The sequence below is a fragment of the Notolepis coatsorum genome (assembly GCF_963971535.1).
Source record: "Notolepis coatsorum genome assembly, chromosome: 3".
Classification (NCBI taxonomy): Eukaryota; Metazoa; Chordata; class Actinopteri; order Aulopiformes; family Paralepididae; genus Notolepis; species Notolepis coatsorum.
In genome coordinates this window covers 178088758-178113172 of record NC_140167.1, presented here as the reverse complement: position 1 = coordinate 178113172, position 24415 = coordinate 178088758, and the positions used below count along the sequence as shown (strand labels likewise).

Below are 24415 nucleotides of genomic sequence, written 5' to 3'. Positions count from 1 at the left end.
TCCTTCTGCTTGTTTAGCAATAGTGTAGCAATGCAACACTTTAAGTGTGAAATAGTGTCTCAAACCTGTGAATTTACGTGTCATATTCGTTGAAATCACTGAGCCCCATACTGTGTTTTGGCAGAGTCCTACAATAATAATAACACAGAGCCTAATAAAAAGTGACAGTGGAGGAGAGGTGTAATGCTTGAAGTCAAAACTGTTACAGATGTGAATACTCTTCACTTCCAGCCACCTGGTGACGAAATATGGTGTTTTTGAATGCGTCTCTCTGTGTGTGCGTGTGTGTGCGTGTGTGTGTGAGTAAAGACTTGCGTCTACTCACTCAGGGTTTCCATGGTGATGATCTCGTCCTTGCACAGGCGCTGGCAGGTCTGGTTGTCGACGAGGCGTCCGGAGTTGAAAAGTCTGCATTCGATGCATTCCCTGGAAGGGACGGTCACAAAGGTTATCAGAGAAATGTAGAAACGTCTCCTCAAGGATTTACTTGGCTGATGGTTCAAGCATGAACCCTAAAAGTTGCATTTTTTGGTCCCCGCCAGATCTCCAAAGTCTGGCACAACTTGAATAGACGCATGTCTATCCATGTGTTCATATGAATCTCGGCTGCAGCTCATGTCACTTTCTTCCCACCTTCTGTCAACTCTCCTCCCAAGTCAGACCAGCGTAGAGGTCACGTCCCTATCTGTGCCGATGGTCTGTCTGGAAGGTTAAGGTGCGGTCAGGGGTCAGGGGTCACTCACTTAAAGATCACCTTTTACCCCAGAGAAAATCAGAGCCATGTGTGAACATACGGGCAGGACCATGCAGTTATTCTGTGTTCAGTCTGTTCTCTAGACTAGACTGCTGATTGTCACTGGGATCTGACAGTCTGGATGACTGATGGGCCGTGTGGACTAGGAGACTAGCTTTCATCTTGTTCACAAATGGCATGATGAGTTATCGTAACATCTCACTTATGGTGGCTATCATCTGCCAAGCTGATGTAACCATGGTCCGTCTTTCAGCCAGACTGTGTGGGAGGTTTGAACCTTTAGCTACAGGTAGCGCACGGTGTGTCAATCAGGCTAACCTTGATTCGTTAGGGTACAGCTGCCCCTCATCCCAATTTACAACTTTTTTCTCACACAACCAACTTACGTCCAATAACAACCATCATCAATGGGTATGAGCATTGAATGGGTGTAAGCATTACTTCCTTGTTGTATACAAGGAAACTCTAAAAGAAGGAAGGGCCATCACGTCAGAATACCAGCGTTCTATGCTCTGCTTGGTGCCAGTTCTATTGAAGCCTGTATTCAAATTCTAAATATACGAGTTATCTGAGGAAATATACACTAACAAATATATCAAACGTTAGTTAGTTAGCTAGTTAACAATGCAACAAATTGCAGATACCATTCAACTCAATGTCGGCCGAACTGAAAGTCTCCACACTTGGCACCAATGTGCGTTCACGCGCTACACAGTGACGACCCTTCCTTATTTTATAGTTTCCTTGGTTGTATATAAGAGAAGCCAGTCCAGCGCAGTACCTCTTGGTGCCACAGGCGTCGGGGCAGGTGGGGCACTTCTCGCAGGTGTCTCCGAAGGCGCCCGGCTCGGTGCACTGGCAGCGCCCGCACACACAGCTGCCTCGCCTGCTGCAGATCTGCCCGTCGTCGGACACGCAGGAGGATGTCTCCGTGGAACAGTTGCAGTTGTCGCCGATGTAGCCGGCGTGGCACTTACACTCCCCGCAGTGGCACTCGCCGTGACCTGGACAAGAGAGGAAGACGGAGCAGGCGGTCAGCACGGGTCATTGCCGTGAAGCGGGTACTTTTGCCGGAAATAACGGCATTGGTCATGGGTGTTTTATGTTTTATCATGGATGGTTTAGTTTTGTTACATAAAAGTAAATGATACATTTATATAGCAGCTTTTAATTTCACATTCACTCACACACTGACGGCAGAGGCAACCATGCAAGGTGCCGACCTGCTCATCGGGAGCAATTAGTTGTTAAGTGTCTTGCTCAAGGACACTTCGACATGGTGCCCGGGAAGAGCGGGATTACCAGACGACTGCTCTACCTCTCAAGTAACATAACTAAATTAAGACATAAACAAAGCCTCATGGTCAAGAAGAAACAGATCCAATATTCACCATTATTCATGCAGACTAGGGCTGACCTTCGCTTATTTTTTTGGCCGATATTCAATTTTAATTCGAAGCTTCGAAATATTTTTTTTTTTAAAGATTAATTTTTTTTTTTTTTTTTTTTTTTTTTTTTAATTTTTTTTATTATTGCAAAACAAAACTTATTAAAAGTCAGTACTCAACACACAATGTATAATGAAACTTTCAGTAAAGGTGGTTAAAATATATGCAAGTACAGAAACAGGATAAAACAAAAATAGTCAATAATAACATTTTAACCGTATACCGTGTATATCCAGCGAAGTTACAATTATATAAATGTTAGTATATAATATACCCCGAATACCTATTTTCTAAAACCCTACACACATATGCTCCAGCTCAAATCCCCCCCTCCCGGACCCCCTCTTGGATAGTACCTCTATTATCCCTCACTCCTAACCAGACATCACCATTATAGGCTAGCTTTTATTCTCTCCACCACTTCTAACCACATTAACATTTTGGATTCATTGAGCCCTAGAATTCTTGCTGTTGATATTTCTTGATATATCACATCAAGATATGTAAGAAACCACACTTTCCGGCACATTTTTTCCGGTTGAAACCAACGTGATGCAATCAGTTTTTTAGCTACTGTGATACCCGATAAAACCAATCTTTTTAGTTGTGGGTTCACTGCAAACTCAAAAACATCATTCAATAGCAATACCGCGGGGTGTACAGGTATATTCCAAAATACGAGTATTGATAATTGTTGGGACACATCTTCCCAGAATGCCTTAACTGGTGGGCAGTCCCAATACATGTGCATAAATGTTCCTAATTTTTTTTTTTTTTTTTATGTTGTGGGACTTGTACAGCACTTTGTTCAACTTTGTCAGTGCTGTACAGTTTAAACCTTTTTATCTTAGACAAATGAAACACTTTGCTTTCATTAAATATTGTAAGCCGTCATTTGAGGCTTTATAAAAGCAGCACAATGAACACAAATCTGTCAGTGCCGAGTCCGACCTCATCTTAAATTACAACAGCATTGCTTGTTGTAATTAACAAAGAGAGGCAGAGTTGATTTTGCAAAAAAAATATATATATATATATATATATATATATATTTTTTTATATATAATCGAATTTTATTTTCATATTCGAATCCCATGCCCATCGAACGAAGCTTCGAAGTATTTAAGACAGCCCTAATGCAGACAGTAGTCAGTCAGTGACAAACGCATAGACCAGGCGTTCTCAAAGTGCCGATGGAAACCTTTCTGTTGGCCCGCGATGAGTTGTTGATGTGAATGCATGCGTTGTATTTGATCCTGTTCCAACTGTTTTAAACCAACCTACAACATCACACAGTACTTTGCTTTTAAGAAGGTAAAACTCCCATGTGGGACTGCGACTGCCTGTAAAAAAGAAATTTTCAAATAAAAAAACCTTGTTCAAAAAAATATATAAGGTAAAACTGCACCCCCTGGGCCAAGCTGTCAATTTATGACTGACGGCTTGCTGGTTGCACGGCAACTAGGCATCTAGCAAGTAGAGTATGACATGCGAGATGCCTAATCCCAAAACGAATTACAGTACGTCATAAATCAAAATCAAATCAAATGTATTTGTAAAGCCCGAAATCACAAGGTAATGCCCCCATGGGCTGTACAAGTCTCCTATAAACGAGTCAAGAAGAAACATCACAATAAATCAAGAACAAAGATCCACCGTAAAATCCAAATATGTGACACTCCCAGACATTCCCCAATGAAGATAAGGGAAAAACTCACCAAAAAAACCTAGCAATAGGGAAAAAAGCACCACAGGCGACGTGGAGGAGAGAAACCTTAGATGGGCCATTCAAAGGGGGATCCCCCAACTTGAATGTTGGTGATAACATAGTGTTGCTATGGATATCGATAGGTGGAGAATAAAACAGGCGAATAGTTGGTATGTATATGCATGTAATAAAACACATATATGTACATGCAATAGCAACTAAGGTAAGACATTTAAATAGAATAGAGCTAAGAACAACAAAAGAAAAAGCATAGGGAAACAAGCACTGGTATGAAAATAAGATAATCCTGTCATCATTACAGGTTCATGGTTCATACAAACACTATGCCACAGGCATTAGATCTCTATGTATTTGTATCTGTCCCTTTCAAATAAATAAATCTAATCAAATCAAAAGCTAGTGATTTTCTTGGCCGGCCCTCAGTCCAATGTTGGGTTCCTCAAGTGGCCCTCAGTCATCAGAACTTTGAGAACCCCTGGCATAAGACACGTCATGACTTCCTCTCTCCAGCTTCCAAAACATACTGTATAACCAGCGGACATGAGTCCCTGGAGAGAGACACAGTGGGTGCATTCCAAAGGTCTAAAATTGCTTCCTTCCTCCATCCTTGATTCCTCCGTGACCCGGAAACTGGAAGATTGTCGCCATATTCGAGGCACGAGGTTTCCTCGCTCGTCTCCTCCAGCGGAGGATACATGTGTGTGTCGTCATGCGGAAGGGTTTTTATAGTTTTTTTTACGATTTCTGTCGGCTGTTAAATGTATAAAGCTCCACCCACAAACGGCACTTAAAAATGGCATGCGAGTGAACAAGGACGTGACGTTCCATTCCTTCTAAACACGTCAGTTTCCTCCACCTCTCCTCCATCAAGGACGTGGCGTTCCATTCCTTCTAAACACGTCACGTCAGTTTCCTCCACCTCTCCTCCGTCAAGGACGAGACGCGAGGAAGAGGAAGCATACATCCATAAACCTTTGGAACGGACCCAGTAGAACATTCCACTCCTATAGTGGAAATCCGGAGCAACTGGAGATCACTCATCTAATGGAGGTCATCCAACAGAAACGCATCTAACACCAGGACTGAACCACGAGAATGTTCATCCACTTGAGCCACACTTATCAACCGTTTAGAATCAATGTTATTGTCATCGCATAGCACAAGTACAGTACAATGAAATGAAGTCGGCATCTAACCAGGGTGGAAAGTAACAGTAAAGTGCATAGCAATATACAGTGTACCATGTGAATATGTGGAGTATATATGACAAAGTTACGAATTAAAATATGCTAAGCTAATGTATGTACAGTATTATTATATACAGTTGTACAAGTATGAATACACTATGGTAGTAATAAATCATACTAGCCAGTGGTATAACTAACAAGAGTAGGTATGAAATATATATAGATAAAAGTGTATAGTGTACGGTATATACACACATATAAATATATATACATACACACACATATAAATACATATATACATATGAATAAATGTATTTATGTACTGCATGGTGTTTATCTATGTCAGACAGCCTGCTTGAGGTTGTGACTAGTGTCAAGAGTGCCGTGAACATAATGATCCTTATTGAAATACTGATTAGTCACAGTGGCCTCTCCTCCCACAGCACAGAGACAGCCTTGACGGAGGCGAGACGGCAGCTGTAATCAAGCTAGCGTTGTTGGCACAAGGCCAGGTTCATGCCAGTTGTTACAAGACCCTCCACAATGAATGCGTTCATCAAGCCATCTGTTATTATTATTGTCTCAGCTGGGAAAATAGAGAGACGGGAGATGGACAGATCTCATAAAGGAACGTTTTTGTTTGTTTGCTTGTTTGTTTGTTTAGCCTTAGTCAATTTTTTACAAGTTGATTAAATCCAGAAATCTGTGACAATATGAATGCATACAGTAGAAGCTTGTCTATCCATTCCAAACCTCTATGGAGTGGAGATGGTTCACGAGACTCAAATGTTTGGATTGACATAATGAAAACACATGGGTCTTCCTCTCAAGTGCTTTTCTATTCAATGATGTATGTTGCAAAGTTGTTTCCAAGTGCAATATTTGGCAGACAATATGTTTATATACATATGATATGTGTTTATATATATATGATATTTGTTCATATAATATAATGTGTTTAGATAAATATATATTATATAATGTGTTTAGATATGCCAGGTAAAGTAGCGCAATTAGGCGAAAAATAAAACAAACATAATATCTGACCAGTTCAGAACTATGAGGTTGACTTGTGATAAATGAGGTACATGAGATGTGTCAGTCAGTAGTAGGGCTGTCCCCGACTAAGGATTTGGATAGTCGACTTTGATTGGCCGAAATGAGCCGATAGTCTATGAAAAAAATTATAATAAAAAAAGAAAAAAGTATAATTTTCTTTTCTTTTTTATCATTCCATTTGGGCTGTGGGGGTGCTTGTCTGAAGGAGTCGACAGAAGGCTTCTTGTCCTCTGCAAAAGCATGCAATTGGTCCACTGATGGATACATCTTGATATTTGTCTAGTCTAGTGTGTTCATTAGATGGGTGAAATCCTCTTTCAGTGCCTCTGTGCCTGTTTTCTTAAGCAGTTAGCCTCTGGTATGCGTGCCATTAGCGTTAGCCACGCTTCTAGGCCTCTTTTCTTTTGGAAAGAATGATAAAAAAAATGTAAATTAAAAACAAAAGACATTTATAAAATTCTTTTTTTTTTCATTCGACTAAGAGGTTGGCAGTCGACTACGGCTCCTTTCGATCGATTAGTCGACTGATAGGGGTCAGCCCTAGTCAGTAGTAACAGGCTCAGCTACTAATCCAGAGATCTCTACAGCTGCCTGGAAGCAGAAGGGTTTTGTGAGAAAAACACATGACATTGATGACCTGAGGAGTGTCTCACAATGCAGGAGTAGCACATTTCTTAATGAAGATAACTTTGAAAGATATTTCATATCTTGATGTTTTTTTATATTAATCTGTAACACTTTAATATTATGTTTTGGGATTGTGATTCAGTCATACATATTGATAATTGTTAGATAATAAAGTTATTCAGTGATGACTTATCTGGGTAACTTCGTAATCCTGCTTTGCGAAATACCCCAGGTGTTTTGTTCTCAGGTCATATTAGCTCAGTATTGACAGTATTCCCCATGGAATCCGAGCTGTCGTAAAGAGAAGGAAGTGTGTTTTATGGAGACAGACCTCTAAACCTTTCGACACATGCAATGGTCATCTCAAGGTGCGCAGCACTGTGTAAACTGGCCACTGCGTGGTCTTGTGTGGGAACTTTCCACCTACTCTTACAACCCTGGTCTGGTCAAATCTTCAGATGGGACACTAATGTAATCCAGGTGGTAAGCCCTCACAAACCCTGCCCTCTTTTCTTGATCCTCCAATCGCGACTGTTGCTTCCCACGGACGAGGATCAAGAAAAGAGGGCAGGGTTTAAGATAGACGGAGGTCAATAGAAGGAGAATTCCTTTAGGTTTGAGTATGTCAGAAGCCTTATTGATTAGTTTATCAATAAACCTGATGGAATAAACATGATGGAATAAATAACAGGGGGTTCACTACAGCAAGAAGGTTGTGGGTTTGATTCCTGCTTCAAGACCAGGTTGCCAGGTACCCAGGTGGGGTATAATAAATAGTAATAATAATAATAATTTAGGACCTGCTCAGAGGTCATTAATCGGCATGCATGCGATGCATGTATGCGATTCGTCTCTGCTATCTCCCTTTCTGTGTGGAGGTTGCATGTTCTCCCTATGCTCGCAAGGGTTTCACCTACAGAAAAAGAGATAAACCCAATGGAAAAACATGCAGGACAGATCGCTAACCCTGACGAAGACGGACAGGAGCACTTGGATTGGTCCCCGGGTGCCCTTGGGGGGGAATGACGACGGGATGGGTCAAGCGCAGAGGACATTTCTATTTTTTAATAGAATTACCTCTATTATACCACACTATTTCAGTCATATTATATTCTTTACAGATGTGACCAGGAATATAGTGAAGACATTCTTTTGGATGACAAATGGAGACCTAGTGAGTAACTATACAAACGTGTACAGTTCAAGTTCAAAGCCTTGACTTTGAAAACCATAAAAATAAATGAAAAAATAAATGGCTTTGAGCATGGCTTTACAGGAGATGCAAACTGACATGAATAAATTATATATATTGCTTTGGGCATGGATTTACAGGAGATGCAGACTGACATGAGAATGTAAGGCATACGCCGTCGCTCATTACACTACATCACCACCGTCTCAGAGGGCATGTTCTTTTAGTTCAACAGACACGCATGTCCATCATCACAAATAACAAGGGCCAAGTTACTGTTCTACTTGGCCTTGGAAAAAATCCAATGAAGAACACAGGGCATATTACTGTATCAGTGAGGTCAATGATGAAATATTTGGAAGTCAGTTGACTTGCACAGTAACCTGGACTCAAAGTTGTAACTTCCTTCAAATGTCAACCCCCCAAGACAGTGTATCCAAGTCCCAATTTTAAGAATTATTGAATAGTGGCTATAGGAACATGCTTGAAGGAGGTGGTGGAAAAACTTAACTAGGTAAAATGAATTATTGTGGTCAACAGTCTGGAGCACCACTCGCAGCCCTTGAGCAGGGGAGGCTGCCAGTAACACAGTTGTGATGGGTGGCACTGGACTGAGTCACAGCACCAGGCGTGGGAAAGTGTCCCTAATGGAGGACACACAGCTGGGGCATTCAGACCATGAGGTGGAGGCAGGCGTTTTGTCGCTATGCCAACAGGGTGAGCAGCTTTAAGTACCTGGGGGTCCACATCTCAGAGGATCTGACATGGTCAACACACATAGACACAGTAGTAAAGAAGGCGAAACAGCGCCTCTACCACCTGAGACAGTTAAGGAAGTTCAGAGTATCGGGGAAGATACTCCAGTCCTTCTACTCAGGAGCTGTAGAGAGTAGGGCTGGGCGATATGGAAAAAAATCATATCGCGATAACTATATGATAATTTTATTTATTTCTCGATATCGATAATTATCGAATTGTTATAAGTATATAAAAAAAAAAAAACAAATAAAAAAATTAACAACAGATGTATGTTTATTTTGCAGCAATTCTTTGTCATTGCCGCCATCTTTAGTGTTACATCCCCTCACACTCCAGTTCTCAGGCTGCAGCTGGTTTAAAAGCTAAAGTAAACCGGCTTCTCTGCTGGCTGTGGCTCCAGGGGAGTTGAACAGTTCTGGCTCTGCTAGTTTATTTTCGATCTTTTGGCGCTTTTTTGGTGGACAAACCACCGCACATGTGCACTGTGACTCATGACTGGAGTCTAGTTCTGCTAGCACACATAGCCTACTGTGTACAGACGGTTTCAAAATGTATTTTAAATTAGAAAGCAAACAAAATAAATGGACAAGAGAAAAAGAAATCTGAATTTGGTCAGTATTGTCATTTGGACAAGCAAAGCCATTACTTTAAGTTGCAGGCAAGAAAGACAAGTCTGTCCACTGTCTCTGGTTTTAAAACTGCCCTGTTGCAGGTAAAAAAAAAAAAAAAACGATTTTTCGATTTTTTTTTAATTTCGATATTCGATATCGATTATTAAAATATATCGCGATATTTATCGTTATCGTTATATCGCCCAGCCCTAGTAGAGAGCATCCTGACCGGAAACATCACTGCCTGGTATGGAAACAGCACGGCACAGGACAAGAAGGCCCTACAGAGAGTGGTGCGCTCAGCCGAGCGTACCACGGGTATTGCACTACCTCCCCTGCAGGTTCTATACAACAAGAGGTGCAAATCCAGAGCCTGCAGGATAATGAAAGACCCCCACCACCCCAATAACAGCCTGTTTCAGCTGCTGAGGTCAGGCAGACGCCTGCGAACCCCAGCTACTAGGACAGAGAGGCTTAGGCTTAGCTTCTTCCCCCAGGCCATCAGAGTCCTGAACAATGAACATTGAGTACCACAGAACACTGAACTATCCACACATAAGCACACATGAGCACACACACGACACGCACGCTGTGCACGCTCACACACGAGCAGCCACTTTAACACTTTAACATGAGCGGGCACACACTCATGCCGCGCACACCCACACTTATTGCCAAAAGGAAAGGCCACTTTAAATCAGTATTAGCAACAGTAACAGTGTATTGCACTACCAAAGCTACCTAGCATGTCCTATATGCTCTGTAAATAACTATGTACAGATACCGAGATGTCACACCATGTTACCTGTTACCTGTTATTGCACAACATGCTTTGTATTGGATTCTATTATATGTTGTACCCACTGTATTGCACATCGTTGCGGGCAAGACCACCCGCATTTCATTGTATACTCGTATGCCGTGACAAATAAAACTCTTGACTTGACTCTTGAACTCCCTTCTGGTCGTTGCGCTGCCTTACTGTCGGTCTGGGGAGGGTGTAGACTACCACATGCCTCCTCAGATATATGTGGAGTCGGCTGCTTCTTTTCACCTGGCAGCTAGGAGTTCCACTGGAGAATGTAAAGCGTGCAAAGGTTCACTCCAGCCCCCTCAGATCCCCTCCCGGGCTGAACAGGCACGTTGACCGACCAGTAGGAGTAGCTGTTGCAATGACCAGGACTCATACTCCATCGGCTTCACACAAATGAACACTGCCAATTCGTAGGGATGACCAAACAAGCTGCCGGGAATTGAACATGGGTCTCTGCGGTGGTAGGTGAGTGCTTGGACCTCTACACCACCCAGCCGCACCCGGCAGGCATGTTCTTGACCACTTGGTGGGTAAAAGATGTGGAAGTTCCTGCTTCATTGTCAAGACTTGTGGCTTCATTTTGATGTATTATCAAACAAGTACTGACGAGCTGCTATCAGACATGCTTCCCACAGTCCTGTCTGCTCATTTTGTGTGGGTGTATGTTTGTGTATGTATGCTCCAGTTAGGCAATCCTCCTGGCTTGGCGAAATATGCTTCAATCTCCTAGGAGAAATCCAATCCAGGAGAATTTCGGGGGGAAAAAGTATAAAGTTGGATCATGTAAATATATGCACAAAAGAAGCGTTGCCTACACACCTGGTTCAGCACTCTCTCTGCCCACAAATCCACAGTAAGCTCACTGGCAGCAGAGTCTGGCTTGGTACAGTATGTGCGTGAGACAGACTGGTGTCTTTAGGCTTGTTTCATCAGCCTATGTTGTTTTTTGTAGATTTGATTATAAAGACAAGACAATGTGAAAACAAGACTCAAACCCCCACAGGAATAAAAAGTCCCCCGGAATTTCATAGCATTGACTTGGCAACAGTTATGTGTGTGTAACAGAGAGAGTCTCTCCGTCTCAGTCTCTCATAATGGTTGTCAACTCAATGCTATGAAATTCCGGGACACTTATTATGAGAGATTTGTGTGATATCAATAGAAATGGTTAACGTTTTATTTACATTTCTGCATTACATGTCCCCATAGTCATACTAACAATAGCTTGAGTGTTTCCTCTGATCCACATCAGCCCAGCAGGGGAATCAGCCAGAGTCTCTTTACATCAGGCTCCATCCTGTGTGAATCATCACATTCTAACATCAATATACACTGACTGCTGCAACCCAATGAGAAACTACCACCAAGTCACGCTAACGCTATAGACCTTTTCAGAAGTATTCTGTTGCTTCTCTGTTGCTAGGGGAACAGATTTGACCGCCCTTTATTTCCTGTCAGCAACTGGATTAACAAACATTGCAACAGGAAATACAAAGGGGATTATTTAAGACACAAGACATTTAAATGTATTTATTATCTATTCTTCAGTTTGTTAGTTCGGGCTTTGATATATATCACTATATCTCTATTTAGAATGCGTTTCTTGTCAAGTTAGAAAAGGTCTATAAGAGAGGCTGTACCATCTTAATAAAAAATTGGTATCTGATTATTTGGTAAATAATTTCCTACAAATTGACACGTCAGTGTGTGAAAATGGCAAATGTCCATTCTTGCCCATTACAAAAAGCATACTGCAGGGTTCAATCCTGGGGCCAGTCTTATTTACTATTTATATGAATGATATTGTCACTTTATTGAGGGGTTGTCAGGCTCATCTATATGTGGAAGACACAACATTGTCTATTGTGTTGTTGACTCTGTACCACTAGCCATTGAAAAATTAATTAATGCAAATTTAATACTTTGCAGGATTAGCTTGATTAAACATGATGAAACTGGTAGTCAATGCAAACAAAACAAAGTTCATGCTGTTCTCTAGAGCCAAAGGTACCGTCTGTGATCATTTGCATATATCCACTGTGAATGGAACTATTATTGAGATAATTAAAGAATATAAATATCTTGGCCTCTGGCTTGATGAGAGATTTACATTTAAATGCCATGTAGATAATTTTGCAAGTATACGGCGACAGAAGGTTGGCTTTTTGTACAGAAACAAAATGTAGTTTGCTATGCTTGGCAGAAGGAGGGTCGTTGAAGTCATTTTCCCGTCCGTTTTGGATTATGGAGATGTCATTTAAAGACATGCAGCTGCTTACACTCTGAAGCCTTTGGATTATGTATATCCTTCTGCCCTTAGGTTTATCACTGGTGATGGATGACGACAGATGTATGATAAGGTTGGGTGGTCCTCTCTGGTAGAGTGACATGACTTGCATTGGCATCCGTTTCTGTATGAAGCCATTATTGATTATCTCCCTACATCACTTCATTATTGGACTGGAACTCTGGACCTTATCATACTCGCTCTGGTTTACGCTTAAGGTCCCCAGAGTTTGCACTGAATTAGGACAATCTGCTTTCAGCTTCTGTGGCCCGAATGTTGTGAAAAGCACCTCAATACATTAGTATCCATTGGTCAGTTTAAATCTATAATAGCCAACCATTTCACCTCAGTCTGTAGTCGTTTTAATTAATTAAAATTGTTTAATTGATTGACTTTTCCGTTTCTATATCGTTGTATTAGATAGATAGATAGATAGATAGATAGATAGATAAGATAGATAAGATAGATAGGATAGATAGGATAGATAGGATAGATAGGATAGATAGGATAGATAGGATAGATAGATAGAGATAGATAGATAGATAGATACTTTATTAATCCCCTTGGGGAAATTCAGGGTATCTCGCAGCTCACACAGTATACAGACATTGACAGTTCTCATTCAGTTACGTTATGTCTGCATCATGAATTAAAAATAAGCACATGATAAAATCCAATTAAATCATATCTATCAGTATCTCAACTCCCGGAGAGTCAGCATTGCCTTGGCTCGGGCTGATCGCTATACTAACTCGTTTGGCTGAGTTAGGGGGAGGGGAGCCGTGGGTGGGTCCTGGGCGTTGTGGACAGCGACCCCTACAGTTCGGTCGGGGCGCCTGCTCAGCGAAGGTAGGATCTGGTGAGAGGTAGTGCGGCCTCCCACACGTTACACTCTCCCAGTGAGAATCTGCGCGGCCAGGCTGGCTGCCGGCTGGCTGCACATGCGTCGGAGGAAAGCATGCGACAGTCTCCGGCCTCTCGGACCAACAGTAGGGGAAAGTGCGCAACAACCAGGAAGGGGGTTGGGAATTGGCATAACGACTAACAGTGGGATGGGAGAAAAATCGGAAAAAGAAGGAGGGGGAAAAAGATTAAAAAAAAATAAAAAATATCTATCAATATCAATAAGAGCGTGATGAGATAAAAGCAGGTGTATAAAACAAGTGTGTAAAAAACAGGTGTATGAAAAACCGTGTATAAAAACAGGTGTAAAAACAGGTGTGTGGGTCAGAGGTAAAGGTCCCCTGCACTATATTACGCTGTTGTACAGTCTGATGGCAGTGGGGACAAAGGACCTCCTATGCCGCTCAGTCCGTGAGTGCAGGGAGATTAGCCGTCCGCTGCGACTGCTGCTCTGCCCCACCAGGGTGTGGTGGAGAGGGTGGTTGGTATTGTCCATAATGGCCAGCAGCTTGCTCTGCGTGCGGCTCTCCACCACGGTCCCCAGTGGGTCCAGTCTCCTCCCCACCACTGAGCCAGCCTTTTTCACCAGCTTATCCAGCCGCCTGGTATCCCTGGCCGTGGTATTGCCACCCCAGCAGACAGCGGCATAGAGGAGCACACTTGCCACCACTGCCTGATAGAACATGAACAACATTTCCCCACACACATTAAAAGACCTGAGCCTCCTAAGGAAGAACAGCCGGCTCTGTCCTTTCTTGTAGAGCGCTTCCGCGTTTGCAGCCCAGGCCAGCTTATCGTCAAGGTGCACACCTAAATATTTGTATGTCTGCACCGTCGCAATGTTGTTTCCCCGTATGCTGACTGGTTGCAGAGGTGGTTTCGACCTGCGGAAGTCCAGTATCATCTCCTTGGTCTTTGTTGCGTTCAGGAGAAGGCCGTTCCGTTCGCTCCAATCACTGAAGGCTCGCACCTGGTCCCTGTACTCTCCCTCCTGTCCCTTCCTCACACACGCCACAATCGCTGTGTCGTCCGAGTATTTTTGGACGTGGCAAGACTCAGAGTTGTAAGTGAAGTCTGCCGTGTAGAGGGTGAACAGGAACGTAGCGAGAACAGTCCCCTGTGGAGCCCCAGTGCTGCTGACCACTGTCTCCGAGACACAGTTGCCCATTCTGACAAACTGTGGTCGGTCTGTCAGGTAATCCGTGATCCAGGAAGTATTATGTACTGTACCTCTCGACGTCATTGTAAATGAGTACTTGCTCTCAATTACTTTTCTAGATTAAATAACGATTGAATTAATGATTTAACTGCTATCAGCTAATGGCTCATTCATCCCAATCTTAAGACCAACTGGCTTGTTGTCAAGAGGGCATTCATTCACCACCAGGGCTGTTGTCAAGAATCTGACAACACAATACATATAAAAAGTTCATACAATGGTTACGATTCAATATGTTGCTATATATTGTTACACTACAAACACGTGTGTTCTAAGAATCTAAGACACTATATCAACACTGCAATATATTGTGAGTTTATCATCTCAGAAATCTGAAAAAAATTCCTAGCATGAAGAAAACACCTACAAATATGTACATAAAGTCTGAGTAAATAGTTTACTTTCTTTTGTTTAGCATTTAGATATTAATCAAACAGTAAAAGTGGTTCCAGGATTTCTATGAATAAACAAATGTAGAAAATAATAATTCAAATATATATATATATATATATATATATATATATATAAATAAATAAATATATCCATGCTACAATAAAATGTGACCCTTACAGTCCCCATCTAAAAAAATGTAATATAATGAAATATATATATATTAGACTATATATATTAGTCTTTCATGAAAGGCCTGCAAAAAAGTACAGTGAAAGGTAAGGTACTGGACACCATGTAGCAATACAATATAATGTCGATACCATGCTCCATCGATGCCATGCTCCATCGATACCATGCTCCATCGATGCCATGCTCCATCGATACCATGCTCCATCGATGCCATGCTCCATCGATACCATGCTCCATCGATGCCATGCTCCATCGATACCATGCTCCATCGATACCATGCTCCATCGATACCATGCTCCATCGATACCATGCTCTACCCCTATTCCCTGTCCAGCACTGAAGAACCGTGTAAACACCACCACTACCTCTCACTTGTGCCTTGAAACAGATGTTCAGAGCACTGGCTTTATTCCGTTTGTTATTGATCTGCTATATCATCTCATTTAGTCAGGTTACTTGGTAACCATGATCTGCATCCTGCAATGAAACATGGAAGGTGACATGAACACAGCTGTGGTGAGGAGGACATTATGGGCCAAGTTCACATTCTCTACAATAATGTGATCATCTTTTATTACATTATAATCTTATTATGTGGTGGAAAATCATACTATAAACAGTTATGAAATGTACTTGTGAATACTAGAGATACATGAATGTTCTGGTTTAAATAATAATGATATAGTCTATGTGTTTATGTAGGCCAGATGACATGTTTAGCTGTAGGTGTGGACGTTTAAAAGCCCATGCATTAATATGACAGAAAGTAAGGATGGTCTGACAAGAGAGCTTAGTGTGATTTAAGTAGAATCACTATGTACACAATCAATGGGATGATGATACAGAAGCCTTTTAACCAATAGCAGAGAGGGTGGTAGTGTCTGTATGATCAGATCAATATGTAGAAAACATGTAATGACTGTAATGAGTGTTTTGCCAGTTCTTCCTTGCAAGAAACAACTCCGGTATTTTTGCATGTAAGGTGTTTGTTCCTGAAAACCTTTCGTCCAAAATCGTATTTCCCACTACAACTCCAAGGAAAAGGTTACATGGAGGGAACCACTCTGGACAGTGTGAATGCAATCAGACATGCTATGTGTTCCCTTTCAGAGAGATGCCTCCTTCTATAAACCCTTGCCAACCACCCGCATCCCATATCTTGAGGGGTATGTTTAATATACTGTAGAAATGATGGCTATACTGTAGGCCTCAGTGAAAGGAGTGAGCAAGGGAACAAGGAAGTGACCAAATCCAATGGAAAGGAACGGAGCTCTTGCTAGTCATGTTTCTCTCATGCTGCTCTCTGACTGTAGGCTCTATGGAACGTAGCTCTAGAAGAGCTCTGCTACAGTCATGTTTCTCCCATGCTGCTCTCTGACTGTAGCCTCTATGGAACGTAGCTCTAGAAGAGCTCTGCTACAGTCATATTTCTCCCATGCTGCTCTGACTAGCCTCTCTGGAACGTAGCTCTAGAAGAGCTCTGCTACAGTCATATTTCTCCCATGCTGCTCTGACTAGCCTCTCTGGAACGTAGCTCTAGAAGAGCTCTGCTACAGTCATGTTTCTCCCATGCTGCCCTCTCCTCTGCCAGGAGGATGTAGGTCACTGAGCTAATGCTGATCCTGTGTCAGCGCTGCTGGAGCAGCAACATCAGCCATGATGACAGACAGACAGGAAGAAGACTAGGCTGAAGACCAAGAGCCTTTCACTTCCCCATTCACTTACTCTCCACATACACTGTAATATATATAGGAATATAAACAAAACATTGTACAAGACTAAGCATCAGCGAATGGAAGTTTCCACTATATTTCACATACCAGTTTAATAAATCTGGGAAGGACGGAGCAGCGTCAGAACTGAAGGATATATAAGAATAGACGTCGAGCAGCAGACTGGCCTGATAATGTTACTAGTAAGTGTAAAGCAGGGGGAGAACTGGGCTCTGTACGTTTGAGTTACTGGCTGCCTCCGAGTAGGGATAATTACAGGATCTAGAATACAGTTCACACGCTACTACTGAGCCAAAACCAAGCCAGCACTATGCACACGCAGGCCTGTTTACACGTCAACAATAGCGGCTACCTGTAAGAAAGTGAAGTAAAACATAGAAAAGATAGGGTCACGTATAGGGTCACATATAGAGGATATGAGGCGCTGGGCTATTGTTAAGACGTTTCAATGCTGCACCACATCATGTAAAGTAAACGTGTCAGATGGAGAGAGAGATTTGGCTTTTCAAACTAACAGGAGAAAGTGGTCTGAACGTGGGCAGCCCGTTTCATAAGAGACCTCCAAAAATAAACACAATGTTTCCAAGGAGAGTTATTTCTGAAGTCTGGGCCCGACCGACTGCTGCCAGCCTTTCCAAATATTTCCAGTCTGCCACGTCCAAAGTGGTGCTTGACTCATCCTCCTCCTCCTCCTCCTCCTCCTCCCAGTCCTCATGGGAAAGTGAGAGAAAGAGAGAGAGAGAGGGAGAGGGCGCAAAGGAGGGAGAGAAACATATTGTGCTATCAGTCACACAACCCCCCCACAACACGGCCCAGTTTCTTTAGAGTGGATGGTTCTAGTTTACAGTATTATCTTTATCCTCCTTCAATCAACTCCACCGCCGGTCCTCATTCAGAGAAGTATTGAAGCTTAAAAAACAAAAACAAAAGAAACTAGGTCATAGCTCTAAAACTTTAATCTACGACTGCACAAGAAAAGAAGCATGGAGACACACAGAGGCCAATTGACCGATCGCAAGCCTGACCTCTTTTCTTGATCCTCCACAACTTTGTCTCGAGCCAAAAGAGGTGTCTGACATACAGGTCAACCTATGGCATCAACACGGTGTTCACTTCACACCATCACCCATCCTTTACGCATGAACAGACCAGTCAGAAGCCGTATGTTTTCCCTTCTCTCACTTACAGCATGTAAACATTCTTTATCTGGCCTGTGGACAAAATGTACGCTACTCTACAGAGCTAAGGGTCAGCGGGTTGACCTGAGGAACTCAATAACCCTCATTAGGACTCTATGTCTGAGATGTGTTGTGAGGCTGCCTGCAGAGGGACTGGTAGGGGTCCTGGCTGTAATGTGCAGGGAGGCTGCAGAGGGAATGGTATGGGTCCTGGCTGTAATGTAAAAGGAGGCAGCAGAGGCAATGGTATGGGTCCTGGCTGTAATGTGCAGGGAGGCAGCAGAGGAAATGGTATGGGTCCTGGCTGTAATGTAAACGGACGTCTCTCTCTCTCGCTCTCTTTGAATGTTGACAGAAAGAGACACTTCCTCCAGAGCACTGACTTTGTCCCAGAGGTACAGTAGGTGTGTGTTTGTGTGCGAGAGAGGAGAGAGAGTGAGTGGAGAGAGAGAGAGAGAGAGAGAGAGAGAGAGAGTCCCTCCCTCCCAATAGAAAACATGCCCTCTGAACTCAAGAGGTCCCGGTTCGCAGCCAGAAACATCGCCCTACTTCCTGCTCTCAGCTGGGTCAGACAAGAAGCTTGCTTGGAATACTTGAAATACTTGCGGTGGGTTTCATTAAGCCTGCTTCACCAATGAGGAATTTGCACATTTAGAGCAATTTCACGGCAGAGGACAAGAGTTATTAAGGGTATCCATGTCAAGATTCCAAAAAATACAAGCACAGGAGTAGAGTTCTACAGTACAGAACTATGCCTACACTTGTCTTCACAACCACCCCATACAAACATACAGTATTGTTTCAACACCAGCCGTTTAAGCTGCTTCATGATCTCCTCCATAGATGCGTGTATATGATGATATAAACATTCTGGCGTCTTAGGGAGCATTACGTTTGAACCACATAGAGAAAATTAAAGAATTATTGTACTGCAAGAATCATTGGGAGTTATACCAACCTGTGTGTATAGTTACTTACATGCTTGCATTTACAGTTTTGGGTGGAGTTGCTTGTGCCCTCTTATTTAATAAAATAATTACTTTGAACGTTTAACTTCTGAGTGTTTGGCCTCGAGATACATCCCTTATAGCAGTCAGCCCCTCCCTGATCCCGGGAAGGAGTGTGTGTAGAATATGGACTCTAATGAGAGCGTTGACAAAAGAACAATATCACCGTAACCACATGGCTTGATTATATGTTTTGGGATTAGATTATATGCGTCGCTGTGACCGTTTGGTCACGGCCTCAAGAGAGCTGGCTCTGGAAATGACTTATTTGTTGCTTTGGAGCGACCTAGAACAAAAGTAATAAACAAGAGCTCCCATCATGCTTTGCATGTGAACTCAGTCCAGGGTCATGCTATGCTGAAATGGCAACGGGTTTGTTTTGGGACATATTTCCTGTTTGATATGACTTTAAAATGATATTATCTGTCTCCGTTATGAACACACATGCATGCGCACACAAACAAACGTTTACTTACTATATCTTCAGGCAATGGGAAAAATACACACCAGATGATTGGAGAGAGTCCTGCACAGTGGTGGTCAAGCGTGAAAACCATTTAAATCCCCCCATATATTGAGCAGCAGATCATAATGAAAAATGTACACTTCCAGTCCGATTAGCACGGCCAGAAGGGAGAGAGTGGAAAGAGAAGAAGCGCTGCTTCACGGAAAGAGAAGAAAACCACAAAGACAGCTGGCAGAGAGACTTGGAACCGTGTGAAATCACCGTCTCAAAAAAGTGACAGTGACTTGTGAAAACAAGAGAACTCCTCAGCTTTACAGCGAGGGCCACGCCACCTATTCCAACTGAAACCAGACACGGCCTTCATTCACCTCCAGAACGGACATTCACACAAATGAAAAAAGGATTCAAGACATTTCTGCTTCAAAAGTGTACTTTTGGCTACAAACGACTGCGTAGAAGACATCGCCATATCCTAACTTCTGTGTCCAACTTCTGTGCCGTGTTTATCTCTTCCCCACCGTCACTCAAATTCCCTGGCTGGCTCATCAGTAGCAGTTGTTGAACCTCTTTCAGCACAGAAGGCCAGCATAGTGCGTGTTCTGCAGATAAGAGACGGACACAACAAACAGAGGTTTTTCTGTCTCCCAAATTACGCGAGGTCAGCATTAAACCTTGGAGGCCCACATGCGTGAATATTAAAGGCAACCAACTTGTGTTCAGCTTTTCTGATTGGCCACACAGCCACGTGACCGCCCTAGCACACGCCCTTATCCGCGCTGTGTGTTGTTAAGCGGCAGAGAGAGACGCGGCAGAGAGTGACCGCGCATGCGCATGAGGCTCCCCCAGATGCTCTGAGAGGTGCTCGAGATGCATCAGTGGAGGACGCAGGCTGCGGACTGATTATGAAATGAATGAATGAAGCACGGAGCATAATGTATAATGTTATTTTGCGGCGTTTGTAACGTCATAACATCAGTGGAGGACGCAGGCTGCTGACTGATTATGAAATGAATGAATGAAGCGCGGAGCATAATGTATAATTGAAGCGCGGAGCATAATGTATAATGTTATTTCGTAACGTCATAACATCAGTGGAGGCTGCTGACTGAACTAGAAACTGTACGCTGTAACGTTATTATGTTATTTCACGTTTTTAACAACCAACTACCAGATTCACTCGTCACTGTACATCACTTCTGAAGTATAAACAAACTATACTGATGTGACGATTTTGAATATCTTAACATGTATTTACGTCCGACTTCTCAGTGCGCTGCAGCGAGGGAGCCCTGATAGAACTAGCAGCAGCACGAGCTCTCTCTCTGTCTCTCTGTCTCTCTCTCTCTCTCCCCCTCTCTCCCTCTCTCTCTCTCTAGAGAGAAAACAGAAAGAAAGAAAGAGAGGGGGAGAAAGAGACTGGAGAGAGAGAAAGAAAGAAAGAAGAAAGGCAGGGAGAAGCTTCCTCCACTGATGGATTTCATTTGGGACCGCTGCCGCTTGCCTGCCGCGTTCGCGGCAAAAGGGGGCGGGGGGTCGTGGCCAATCAGAGAAAAGCTGAACACAAGCTGGCTGCCTTTAATATTCACGCGGCCCGCGTAGACACATTTTTCTTTTTTTAGGAAGGGACAGGGGATCGTTAGGGGGAGATAGCAGGTCAACAGTAGATGCCACATAGAAGTGGTTTACATCATCTGAAGGTTGGGAACCTGAAGATTAATCTGAGATGCCGCATTGTGCAAAAACAACATTGTGTTTTGGTTAGGCTCCCATTAAGATTTTGAAAGTTTAGAGTGTACAGTATCTATGTACACAATCCGAATGTTGAAATAACAGTTCCATTTGAAACAGAGCTATTTCATAGACCGCACTACGCACTGTAGATTATATTAGATTCAAAATAAATGTATCGTCATTATACAGCACAACAGAAATAAGTTTGGCATCCAACAAGAGTGCAAATGTAGCAGTGCAACAGCAATATACAATGTACAGGTGATTCAACTGGGAATAAAATATACAAATTAGTACTACCGAGTGTAGTGCTAATCAGATGTATGTACAGAGTTGTAGTATAATATGTACAGTGATACAGGTGTAAAGACAGTATGGTAGTAGTTATACTGGCCAGCAGCGTAACATCCACGCAACTATAAACATCAGCACTCTAGCTAGTTGTAGAGAGGGGCTCAGGCTGTAAAATGTCCAGATCGTGATACATTTCACAGGACCGGAAAGAATACACCTTGAGCTTCCGGTCTTGGAAAAGCACTTTATTATTGTTTTTGCCCATTGTCTGCTATTGTAGCCCGGTGAGAGCCTGCAGGGAAATTGAAGCTAGCTCAATACTGGACAGATCAGTGAAATGATGGTCTCTACGTGTCAGATACAGATACAGTCAGGAAGACAGACCACGAATCCTGTCTAAGGTGCAAAATACTTATTCTTTACCACTTTGGTTGCCAACAACGAGATTTCTCGTCCTAACTCGCCATGCGTTGTGTGCCAATAACGAGTTTTCTTGTTATTTAATCATTATTTCTTTTATTAGCGATATCCGTTCATTTTTCATCCATCCAGCCTGATGTTATCATTGGGAATGGCTCTGAGCTCGAAAAGGGCAAATACCGCCCCCAATCGTCTCCCGGATGGTATTGCACATCATTGGATTGGAGTCGATGGGACTTGCATCAGAAAAAATAACTCCGGTCCACATTTTACTTCTGGGGCATGCAACCTGATACTAGTGCATTCATTGAGGGGACTGGAAGCAGCGTCGATTATCTGTTTTGGAGTATAACGTTGGATCAATAAACGCGATCGATATTTGGAATGGCGATCAGGAATTGGATTCATCTTTTTGCAGAACATCTGATCTGAGGTAAGGACTCTTTGTTACCAGTTTTGGGTTAATCAGAGTTTTTTTTTCACAGCGTTCACAACGTGTGTGTGTGTGTGTGTGGCGTTAGGCACTGAGCGCGGCACGAAGAAATTATTTTTCAGCCCGCTTTTGTATCGTGCATAAGAACACAAATACTCTCGATAATCTAGCGTTTATTTGAAAACTATTCATAAATCAGCCGGAAAATGACAACGTGTTTTGTGTATTCCAGTAAATGGCTATTATCGCGGAATCTTTTTTTCTTTCTAGAAATCTCCAAAACTATACTCGTATTCAAAACGGTATAAAACGGAAATATACTGATGAAAAAACAATCCGTTTCGTACATGTTGACTGCTAACAAGTCATTGATAAGCGACGGGTGTATTAGACCCATAGCCATAATTTAAGATATAGTTTAATCGCTCGCAAATGTGCTCGTCCTCCAATTGATTAACATGCTGGCATCCAAGCGATAATTCGTCATATCCGGCCGGCACACAATGTGTTAAGTGATCATATGATACCGGTATTTTCCCTCTAGCTTTAAGCCTCTGAAAGACATCCTCTGAAAGGCGGTCCCGCCGGTGGGACCGCCCGACTTCGCTACAACTCACTAACTCAGGGACAACAAGCTATCTGGACAGCGGGGGGGGGCAATAAATGTCATCCAGCTTCAGGCTGAGCGACTAAACGCCGAATAAGATTCATCGCATTTTGCGGGGGGGGGGTCTATAAAAACCTAAGATGTATATATTTACAGAACATAAAGTCTGTTAAACTCATGTGTTTTTAGATTGAAAGTAGATCACATTTAAATGTACACCAGATGACGTCTATGCCTCGTCTTTGATTGGCAGACGGGTCCAAGCGGTGTGGGGACGCACTGTAGGAGGAGACACACACAACATCTGCTCAGATGGTCCAGGGCCGAGCCCGGCTGAGAGGGAGCTTCCAGCAGCTCACAGGAAAACAAGAGGAGCAGGGGGAGGCACTTGATATACCGTACTCCCTGACATAAGGTAAACACCGCCTGTGGTGCCGTTCGCAAACACACTGGCAGATGCCCTTCACACTAGGCTGTGACCGATAGGTGGCATCGGTTGGTGGGAGAAGGGAGTTGTGTTTTGTTATATAGATTCATTGTTGTTTAATGAGGATCCCCCTTTTTTTTTTATTATATATATTCTCTTATATATGTAACCTTTACCTAACCAGGCAGGTCAATTAAGAACTAATTTACAATGACGGCCTGATGGGAGAACAAAAGGGCCTCTCGAAGGGTAACAGGGAAAGGGGCCACATTTTTTTATTAAATTAAATAGGAAAGAGATAGACGATGCATACATGACAGAGGTAAGGGAAATAATTAAAACACACATGAAGCAGAACAGACAAATTAAAGTTAAAAGGCTGGATGACAGTTGCAGGTGTGTGTACAACTCTGCGATAGAATCCTTATAAGTAGTGAGGGAGATCAATTTGTCCATTTTCATCTTTTGCATCTCGTTCCAACTGCCGGGAGCAGCAAATCAGAAGGAGGATTGGCCAAGGGAAGTGTTGACATGGGAACATCTAGCGAGATATGGTGAGCAGCTCTGGTGTTATAGAGTAGATGACACTTCTAACAGGTGTATCAAATAACGACCAATGAGGGTTTTGTAAACGAGTGTAAGCCAATTAATTTCTCGTCGAGAGTGTGTATAATAAGTCACAGTGACGTGTTGAAAAAGGGGTAATTTGTAGCAAACCTAATTGCTGAGTGACACAAAACATTAAGGCGATCAATTGATGTTGATGTTTATCACTACTGTGATAAATTTTCTCAGGTTGCCAAAGCCAACACAGCAGCCACGGTGCTGCATGATACCCCCCACACCCACCCCTTTTAGACACCACTCTCCACGCTACGCTATACTTTAGTTAAAACCGTTTGAGTTTCCTCTGAGGTTTGTGTGCGTGTGCAGCATTTCATTTGTGAG

At 42.8% G+C, this 24415-nt stretch overlaps 1 protein-coding gene across 1 annotated transcript in view; it reads right to left on the bottom strand.

Moving 5' to 3' along the window:
- The window catches only part of itgb5 (integrin, beta 5), a 115296-nt gene that overhangs the window by 19827 nt on the left and 71054 nt on the right, over nt 1-24415 (bottom strand). Inside the window, exons 12-13 of the mRNA XM_084309993.1 lie at nt 1536-1758; nt 326-426 (exon numbers count right to left, since the gene is read on the bottom strand). Of these exons, the coding sequence (XP_084166119.1) occupies nt 326-426; nt 1536-1758 (324 nt within the window). The remainder of the gene's footprint in view (nt 1-325; nt 427-1535; nt 1759-24415) is intronic.